The sequence below is a fragment of the Moschus berezovskii genome, chromosome X (assembly GCF_049115385.1).
Source record: "Moschus berezovskii isolate FMDL1 chromosome X, NW_MosBer_1.0, whole genome shotgun sequence".
Classification (NCBI taxonomy): Eukaryota; Metazoa; Chordata; class Mammalia; order Artiodactyla; family Moschidae; genus Moschus; species Moschus berezovskii.
The window spans coordinates 145950487-145960461 of NC_142488.1; the positions used below are offsets into that span (position 1 = coordinate 145950487).

At 46.4% G+C, this 9975-nt stretch overlaps 1 protein-coding gene across 2 annotated transcripts; it reads right to left on the reverse strand.

Annotated features, from left to right (window-relative positions):
* Window positions 1-583: 583 nt before the first annotated feature.
* Window positions 584-1917, reverse strand: LOC148773533 (EKC/KEOPS complex subunit LAGE3-like). Of its 2 annotated transcripts, XM_088833930.1 has the most exons (4): window positions 1854-1917; window positions 1397-1758; window positions 920-1044; window positions 584-713 (listed from the first exon to the last, which is right to left on the reverse strand). In XM_088833930.1, exons 2-4 carry the CDS (start codon window positions 1736-1738, stop codon window positions 584-586), a joined length of 597 nt encoding a protein of 198 aa, XP_088690056.1. In that variant the 5' UTR covers window positions 1739-1758; window positions 1854-1917. The 2 variants fall into 2 exon arrangements, with proteins under 2 accessions (XP_088690056.1, XP_088690055.1); XM_088833929.1 differs by lacking the exon at window positions 1854-1917 and having other exon boundaries at window positions 920-1042; window positions 1398-1738.
* Between the last annotated feature and the right edge of the window lie 8058 nt (window positions 1918-9975).

Sequence of the window (9975 nt, forward strand, 5' to 3'; positions counted from 1 at the left end):
CACCCCCATGAATTGTAGCCTGCAAGCTCCACTGTCCAGGATTTCTCCAGGCAAAAATACTAGAGTGGATTGCCATTACATTCTCCAGAGGATATTCCCAACGGAGAGATTGAACCTGGGTCTACCCCACTTCAGGCAGATTCTTTACCATCTGAGCCACCACGGAAGGCCTCTGGTGATTTATCTTAATATTTAATATAAGTATAAAATGAGAAGATATTCCAAAGTTAAGACTGAATGACACTATACTGCTTTCCTATTCTCCCACTTCTTCCATTGTCTTCAAATATGTTGTACTCCTTGAATATCTGAATCTCAGAACCTCCTCTTCAACTGAAAGACAAATGCAGTATGAGGAAATGCAGAAGCTAAAAATAAAGTCAGACACAGCACAGGAGCTCAGTTTTATTTTCTGCAGTTAACAATCACCAAACTATTTTCTGCAGTTAACAATCACCAAACAAACTATGGAGACACTGAGCCTCCAAACAGCACCATAAGCATAAGATGAAGCCAAATCAAACTACTGCAGAAAGCAATGCCCTGTGGAAGGACACTTGAGGCTAGGGCACATAGGCTAGGTTTACACCCCTCTTCCGTGCTGAGATACGGGGGCCCCAAAGTGCTGCAAGGACCGCATCATCAGGGAAAGCTGCTCCTGACAGAAAGTTGCAGACCTCTGGAGCAGGCCTGAGTCTTCAGCAGTCAATCGGCTAAAAGGGAGCAAAAATGAAATTCAAGTTCCCGCCGAGAAGGAGGAAGAGGAGCATGTCCTCCCTCTGTTCCCGCACACCGACAAGCCCAAACCACCACACTTTTCCTTGAGGTTTAACCCTCCATTGTGGCTCCTCCTGGGCCCAGACTGGCCCTGGCCACCACCCATCACCCCCGCCCCGGCCCAACCCACTTTAGAACTTACAGAACCAGCATGCGGCCATTAACTTCGATCTCTTTCAGAATTGGCCCTCGCAGTCGAGTACGTTGATTCAGGATCTGGCGGGCGATATCAGCCTCCGCGTGCGATGAGAAAAGCACGTTGAGGCTGTTGGGGGAGATATGGTTAAGGCACCATCCGCATTTCCCATGTTGCCTATGTCAGACTCCCTGCTCACTGAGACATGCATTCTCCCACAAGGACACTGCCTAGAATGTCCAGACCTCCCAGACTATACCCTGAGGACAGCCTAGATATCAGCGCCCGGCCCTCTGTGTCTCTTCAGGTTGCTTTTCCTATCTTCCCCTGGCGGCCAGACAAGCCCTGACCCATACTCTACAACTCCCCAGAGTACCCTCCTCCTACACTTTAGGCCTCACCACCAGCAACCCCTAAACCACCCCTCGCCGACACCCTGACCCCCGTGGCCAACTGGCCCAGCAGGGGTCCTGGAATAGGATACAACTGAAGAGCTCGATTACTCTGAACGGTGGCTCCAGGTGCAGCATCTCCACCAGGCCCTGGAGTGTGGGGTGCCCCCGGGATCTGTGGAATGGCAAGGGCTGCACCACGTGACTCTCCTGCAGTGCTGAGGACTCTGGGATCAGCCAGGTCGGCGGGACCAGCAGGAACGCCATGACTGATGGCGTCACCAGGGCCAGGTAGGACGCCAGGGCCAGCGTGGCCACCAACACCACCCGGCATGCTGTGGCTGCCACGTACTGTGCCCGCTGCCAAGGCCACGTCACCAGCTTCTTCATTGGCTGCCCTGGTGTCTGCTCCACTGTGTGCCTCAGACTCCATCTTGAATCCCCTCCCCCTCCCTCAGCGGCGGGAAAGACTCAACCGTCCCCACAGACCACAGCCCTGCAGAGCGGTCCTGCAGCTCAGCATAGGCAGAGCGCATGCGCACAGTTACCCTGGTACCGCCTCACGATTGTTTCCCACCAACCGTTGGTTCTCGCGATGATTGCAGGCTCTCGGGCAATGGGTGACGCTGCTGAAACTTCATGCAGTAGTGTGCCGTGTCGCCCACAAGTGCCTTTGCAGATGCACACCGACCTGCTCTGGACACTGTAAGTGAGTCCTGCCTCAGGCCTGGAAACCTGCTAAATGGTTTAGCGGTGTGGCCCCTGGGTGTGTGGGCGCCAGCTCCTCATTGCGTGTGCTCAAACAGACCCCGCCCCCCTCTTCAGCGTACGGGACTGTTTCTGGTCCTAGCTTGTAAACCCCAAATGAGCCCCAGTCCCTGTGCACCTCCATGTCTGTTCAACTGCCAACCTGGTCATGGTCACAGGTGACCATCCTGCTGAGCGCAGGTCCTTGTCATCGACTTCCAGAAAGAAGTCAGGCACCACTGGTTCATGCCTGGTCTGTACCCGTGGTGTCACACACGTAGCTCACATGTGTGTTCTTGTGTGTCAAATCTGTTTCATGCACATGGACATCTGCCTGTCCGTGTGTGTGTGTGTGTGTGTGTGTGTGTCTGTGCGCACGCGTGCGTGCGCCAAAGAGAGAGAGTGCAAATGCACAGCTGCATGTACGTATGTGAGTGAGAATGTCGTCATGTGCATGCACATGGGAGTGTACGTGTTCTTGTGCACAGGGTCTTGCATATGGGCGTTTGTGTGTGTCTGTGTGAAAGAGCACGTGTCAGAGGCATGCACTTTGGCATCTCTGTGTGCTTGTGTTCATGCGTAGGCGCATTTGCATGGTGGTGGACAGGACCCTGTCCTGGAGTGCCGAGATTACAGATGTGGAGTGGGCTGTACTTGGGCGACTGGGGAGGGAAGCGAGGACTGCATTTGGACTCACTGGCGATGGCATGGGGCTGGGCATCTTGGGGCTCCAGGCACACAGACGCAGGGTCTTCAGGCTGGGGGCTTACCGCAGGCCTGCTAGAACGACCAGTGGGCGCAGCTGCACACAAGGGCTGCCGGAATGGTAGGGCCCACCAGGACACCACTAGTCACATGGCCTCTGCTCGCACAACTCTCATGGGCTTTCCCTCTCCAGGAACAAAGTCTGGCAGCTCTCTGGAGGGCTGGACGTGCAGGTTCCCTTCAACTGGTTGGTGACCTAGTGTCTGCTGGCCTGCTGGTGTTAGTTTGTTTCTGTGTGTGGAAGGATCAACTCAAAAGACACAGTGCAACTGAAGGTGATGAAGGGGCTGAGGCACCACTGCCTGGGAGGTGGTGTGCGTCTCCCAGGAATAACTGGTGCCACAGGATGTGACGGGATCTGGGCCACTGCCCGAGGAGGGGGCAGGTACTTCCATGAGGCCTCTTGATCCTCACCCCCTGGCTGGATAGGACTCTCTCAGAGGCCCTCCAAACCCAAGGCCAGCAGCCTTCCCCACCTCCAGTGGAGGGATTAGATTTTTCTCCATTATCAACGTTAGTTGTAATTTTGTAGGTGACCGTGACCACAGTAAGAAAGTCTGTTTGTAGTCCTAGTTTTTGAAGAGTTTTTATCATAATGGTTCTTGAATATTGTCAAATGCTTTTGTGGCATCTATCAGAATGATCATATGGTGTTTCTCCTGTGTTTTCCTCATATGATGAATAACGCTGGTTGAAGATTTCTTAATGCATAACCAAACTTTCATTCTTGGAATAGATCTCATTTGGTCATAATGCTTTATATATTGCTGGGTTAAACTTGGTAACATTTCATTTTTTGTGCTTAATGAAGAATATTGGTCTATGGTTTTCTTTTCTTCCAATGTCTTCATCCGGGTTTAGTATTTTTTCAGGCTAGCCCCATAAAATGATTTGAGAAGTGTTTCCTCTCCTCTACTGTATGCAAAAATTTGTATGGGCTTGGTGATATTTCTCCTTCATGCGTTTCATAGCATTCACTAGTTTAGTCACATGGGCCTGGAGTTTTCTGTTCCATATATTTGATAGATTTAGGGATATTTAGGGTTTTCACGTTTCTCTTGATGTAGTTTTGGGAATTTGTGTCTTTCAAGGAAATATTAATTGCATCTATTTTTGCAAATCTTTTGGATTTTCTACATTTTTAATATTTTAATTTATTTTAATTGGAGGCTAATTACTTTACAATCGTGAAGTAAGTTTTGCCATACATTGACATGAATTGGCCATGGGTGTACATGTGTCCCACATCCTGAATCCCACTGCCAACTCCCTACCCATCCCATCCCTCAGGGTGATCCCAGTGTACCAGTTCCGAGTGCTCTGTCTCATGCATTGAACGTGGACTGGCAGTGTATTTCACATATGGTAATATATATGTTTTCATGCTATTCTCTGAAATAATGCCACACTCACCTTCTCCCACAGAGTCCAAAAGTCTGTTCTTTATCTCTGTGGTTCTTTTCCTGTCTTGCATATAGGATCATCATTACCATCTTTCTAAATCAATATATATGTGGTAATATACTGTATTCGTGTTTATAGAGAGTGAAGTATAGAGATACTTCACTCTGTATTGGCTCCATTTTCATACACATTATTAGAACTGATTCAAATGCATTCTTTTTAATAGCTGAGCAGTATTCCATTGTGTATATCTAACACAGCTTTCTTATCCATTCGTCTAACGATGGGCACCTAGGTTGCTTGCATGTCCTAGCTATTGTAAACAGTGTTACGATGAACACTGGGGTACACATGTCTGTTTCAATTCTCGTTTCCTTGATGTGTATGCCCAGCAGTGGGATTGCTGTGTTGTATGGCAGTTCTATTTCCAGTTTTTCAAGGAATCTCCACACTGTTCCCCATAGTGGGTGTACTAGTTTGCATTACCTCCAACAGTGTAAGAGAGTTTCCCTTCTCTCCGCACCCTCTCCAGCATTAATTGTCTGAAGACTTTTTGATAGCAGCCATTCTGACCCACGTGAGTTGGTACCTCATTGCGGTTTTGATTTGCATTTCTCTGAAAAAGAGTGATGTTGAGCATCTCTTCATGTATTTGCTAGCCATCTGTACATCTTCTGTGGAGAAATGTCTATTTAGTACTTTGGCCCATTTTTTGATTGGCTCATTTATTTTTTTGGAATTGAGCTGCATGTGCTGCTTGTACATTTTTGATATTAATTCTTTGTCGGTTGCACGTATGCTATTAATTTTTGCCCTTCTGAAACCTGTTTTTCACCTTGACTATACTTTCCTTCTTTGTGCAAAAGCTTTTCAGTTTAATTAGGTCCCATTTTTTATGTTTGCTTTCATTTCCATTGCTCTGTGGTGTGGGTTATGGAGGATCCTGCTGTGTTTTATCTCAGAGATTGTTTTGCCTATGCTTTCCTCTAGGACTTTTATAGTTTCTAGTCTTACAGTTAGATATTTAATCCATTTTGGGTTTCCTTTTGTGTATAGTGTTTAAAACTGTTCTAGTTTCCTTCTTTTCAAAGTAGTGACCAGTTTTCCCAGCACCATTTGGTAAAGAGATTGTGTTTGCTGCAACATGTATTCTTGCCTCCTATGTCAAAGATAAGGTGTCCATAGGTGTGTGGATTTATCTCTGGGGTGTCAATTTTGTTCCATTGGTCTATATTTCTGTCTTTGTGCCAGGACCATACGGTCTTGATGACTGAAGCTTTGTAGTATAGTCTGAAGTCAGGCAGGTTGATTCCTCCACTTCCATTCTTTCTCAAGTTGGCTTTGGCTATTCGAGGTTTCTTGTATTTCCATACAAATTCTGAAGTTACTTGTTCTAGTTCTCTGAAAATACCCTTGGTAGCTTGATAGTGATTGCACTGAATCTATATATTGCTTTGGGTAGTATACTCATTTTCACTATTTTGATTCTTCTGACTCATGAACCCATGGTATATTTCTCCGTCTATTTGTGTCATCTTTGATATCTTTCATCAGTGTTTTACAATTTTCTGTAGGTCTTTTAATTCCTACTCAGATATATCCCTAAGTATTTTATTTTTTTCTTTGCAACGGTGAATGGAATTGTTTCCTGTATTTCCCTTACTGTGTTCTCATTGTTAGTGTATAGAAATGCAAGAGATTTCTACGTGCTAATTTTATATCCTGCAACTTTACTATATTCATTGATTAGCTCTAGTAATTTTCTGGTGTGTTCTTTAGGGGTTTTGATATAGAGGATCATGTTATCTGCAAACAGTGAGAGTTTCACTTCTTCTTTTCCTTTCTGGATTCCTGTTGTTTCTTTTTCTTCTCTGATTGCTGTGAATTAAAATTCCAAAGCAATGTTGAGTTTCCTTTCAGCTTCCTAACTTTCCTTCCAAGGAGTAAGCGTCTTTTAATTTCACAGCTGCAAACAGCATCCGCAGTGATTTTGGAGCCCCAAAGAAATAAAGTCTGACACTGTTTCCACTGTTTTCCCATCTATTTCCCATAAAATTTTCCTGTAGTTGACATCTAATCTTACCACATTGCGATCTGAATCGATGCTTGAAAGGATTTCGGTTTTTTTGAATTTACCAAGGCTAGATTTATGGCCCAGGATGTGATATATCCTGGAGAATGTTCTGTGTGCACTTGAGTAAAAGGTGAAATTAATTATTTTGGTGTGAAATGTCCTATAGATATCAATTAGGTCTAAGTGTTCCATCGTACAATTTCACATTTGTGTTTCCTTGCTAATTTTCTGTTTGGTTGATCTATCCATAGAGGTGAGTGGACTATTAAAGTCTCCCTCAATTATTGTGTTACTGTTAATTTCCCCTTTCGGAGTTTTAGCATTGACCTTACATATTGCGGTGCTCCTATGTTGGATTATTTTCTTGTTGAATTGATCCTTTGATCATTATGTAGTGTCCTTCTTTTTCTTTTTCCACGGACTTTATTTCAAAGTATATTTTATCTGATATCTCTTATCTGTATTGCTACTCCTGCCTTATTTTGGTCTCCAGTTGCATGAAATACCTTTTCCCAGCACTTCACTTTCAGGCTGTATGTATCCCTTGGTTTGAGGAGGTCTCTGTTGGACAACATATATAGTGCCCTTGTTTTCATATCCATTCAACCAGTCTTTGTTTTTGGTTGGGGCATTCATCCCACTTACATTTAAGGTAATTATTGGTGAGAGTGATCATGTTGCCTTTTACTTTGTTGTTTTTGGTCCGAGTTTATACACCTTATCTGTGTTTCCTGTCTAGAGAAGACCCTTTAGCATTTGTTGATGAGCTGGTTTGGTGGTGCTGAATTCTCTCAGCTTTGCTTGTCTGTAAAGCTCTTGATTTCTCCTTCATATTGGAATGAAATGCTTGCTGAGTAGAGCAATCTGGGTTGCAGTGTTTTCACTTTCATCACTTTAAGTATGTCGTGCCATTCACTCCTGTCCTGAAGAGTTTCCATTGAAAGATCAGCCATTATCCTTATGGGGAACCCCCTTGTGTGTTATTTGTTGCATTTCCCTTGCTGCCTTTAATATTTGCTCTTCGTGTTTGATCTTCACGAATCTGATTAATATGTGTCTTCTGGTGTTTCTCCTTGGGTGTATCCTGTTTGGGACTCTCTGGGTTTCTTGGACTTGGCTGGCTATTTCCTTCCCATTTTGGGGAAGTTTTCAACTATTACCTCCTCAAGTATTTTCTCATGGCCTTTCTTTTTGTCTTCTTCTGGGACTCCTATGATTTGAATGTTGGGGCATTTACCATTGTCCCAGAGGTCTCTGAGGTTGCCCTCAATTCTTTTAATTTTTCCCCTCTCTGCTTCATTTATTTCCACCTTTCTATCTTCCACCTCACCTATGAGTGATGACCCTGCGGGACAGGATGGGTAGGGAGTTGGCAGTGGGATTCAGGATGTGGGACACATGTACACCCATGGCTGATTCATGTCAATGTATGGCAAAACTTACTTCACGATTGTAAAGTAATTAGCCTCCAATTAAAATAAATAAAAAATTAAAAAAATAGAAAATCCAAAAAATTTGCGAAAATAGAGGAAATTAATAAATTTCTTGAAAGACACAAATTCCCAACACTACCTCAAGAGGAACGTGAAAACCCTAAATATCCCTAAATCTATCAAATATATGGAACAGAAAACTCCAGGCCCATGTGACTTAACTAGTGAATGCTATGAAACGCATGAAGGAGAAATATCACCATGCGCATACAAATTCTTACATAGAGGAGAGGACACAGTTCTCAAACCATTTTATGAGGCTAGCCTGAAACAAGACTAAACCCGGATGAAGACATTGGAAGAAAAGAGAACCATAGACCAATATTCTTCATTAAGCACAAAAAATGAAATGTTAGCAAGTTTAATCCAGCAATATATAAAGCATTATGACCAAATGAGATCTATTCCAAGAATGAAAGTTTGGTTATGCATTAACAAATCTTCAACCAGCACTATTCATCATGTGAAGAAAACACAGGAGACACACCATATGATCATTCTGATAGATACCACAAAAGCATTTCACAATGTTCAAGAACCACTACGATAAAAACTCTTCAAAAACTACAAACAGACTTTCTTAATGTGGTCAAGGTCACCTACACAATTACAACTACCATGATAATGGAGAAAAATCTAATCCCTCCACTGGGGGTGGGGAAGGCTGCTGGCCTTGGGTTTGGAGGGCCGCTGAGAGTCCTATCCAGCCAGGGGGTGAGAATCAAGCGGCCTCATGGAAGTACCTGCCCCCTCCTCGGGCAGTGGCCCAGATCCCGTCACCTCCCATGGAACCAGTTGTTCCTGGGTGACGCACACCACCTCCCAGGCAGTGGTGCCCCAGCCCCTTCATCACCCCCAGCTGCACTGTGTCTGTTGAGTTGACCCCTTCCAGACACGGAAGTAGACTAACACCAGCAGGCCAGCAGACACTAGGTCACCTCTAGGTGAAGGCAACCTTCACGTCCAGCCCTCCAGAGAGCTGCCAGACTTTGTTCCTCGAGAGGGAAAGCCCATGAGAGTTGTGCGAGCAGAGGCCATGTGACTAGTGGTGTCCTGGTGGGCACTACCATTCCGACAGCCCTTGTGTGCAGCTGCTCCCACTGATCTTTCTGGCAGGCCTGCGATAAGTCCCCAGCCTGAAGTCCCTGTGTCTCTGTGCCTGGAGCCCCAAGATGCCCAGGCCCATGCCATCGCCAGTGAGTCCAAATGCAGTCCTCGCTTCCCTCCCCAGTCGGCCAAGCACAGCCCACTCCACATCCGTAATCTCGGCACTCCAGGACACGGTCCTGTCCACCACCATGCAAATGTGCCTACGCATGAACATAAGCACGCAGAGATGCCAAAGTGCATGCCTCTGACACGTGCTCTTTCACACAGACACACACACCCCCATGTGCAAGACCCTGTGCACAAGAACACGTACACTCCCATGTGCATGCACCTGACCACATTCTCTCTCACACACGTTCACGCACCTGTGTACACGTTCTCTCTCTATTTGGCACGTGCACGTGTGCGCACACACACAGACATGGACAGGCCCATGCCCTTGTGCATGAACCTGCCTAGACACACACGAATGCACACATGAGCCACGTGTGAACACCAGGGGTACAGACCAGGCATGAACCAGTGGTGCCTGACTTCCTTCCGGAAGTCGATGACAGGGACCTGCGCTCAGCAGGATGGTCACCTGTGACCTCGACCAGGTTGGCAGCGGCACAGACATGGAGGTGCACAGGGACTGGGGCTCACTTGGAGTTTACAGGCTTGGACCAGAAACAGTCCTGTATGCTGAAGAGGGGGGCGGGGTCTGTTTGAGCACACGCAATGAGGAGCTGGCGCCCACACACCCAGGGGCCACACCGCTAAACCATTTAGCAGGTTTCCAGGCCTGAGGCAGGACTGACTTACAGTGTCCAAACCACCTGGGTGTGCATCTGCAAAGGCGCTTGTGGGCGACACGGCACACTACTGCATGAAGTTTCAGCAGGTTCACCCATTGCCCGAGAGCCTGCAATTATCGCGAGAACCAATGGTTGGTGGGAAACAATCGTGAGGCGGTAACCAGGGTATCTGAGCGCAGGCGCTCTGCCTATGGTGAGCTGCAGGACCGCTCTGTAGGGCTGTGATCTGTAGGGCCGGTTGAGTCTTTCCCGCCGCTGAGGGAGGGGGAGGGGATTCAAG

Bases quoted from the DNA above. Each gene is read 5' to 3' on its own strand.
- LOC148773533 (XM_088833930.1), bottom strand. From the start codon at position 1,738: ATGGAGTCTGAGGCACACAGTGGAGCAGACACCAGGGCAGCCAATGAA. The intron at 1,045-1,396 runs TATCCTATTCCA...ATCTCCCCCAAC, and splicing joins GTAATCGAGCTCTTCAGTTG to AGCCTCAACGTGCTTTTCTC. The intron at 714-919 runs GTAAGTTCTAAA...GCTCCCTTTTAG, and splicing joins AATGGCCGCATGCTGGTTCT to CCGATTGACTGCTGAAGACT.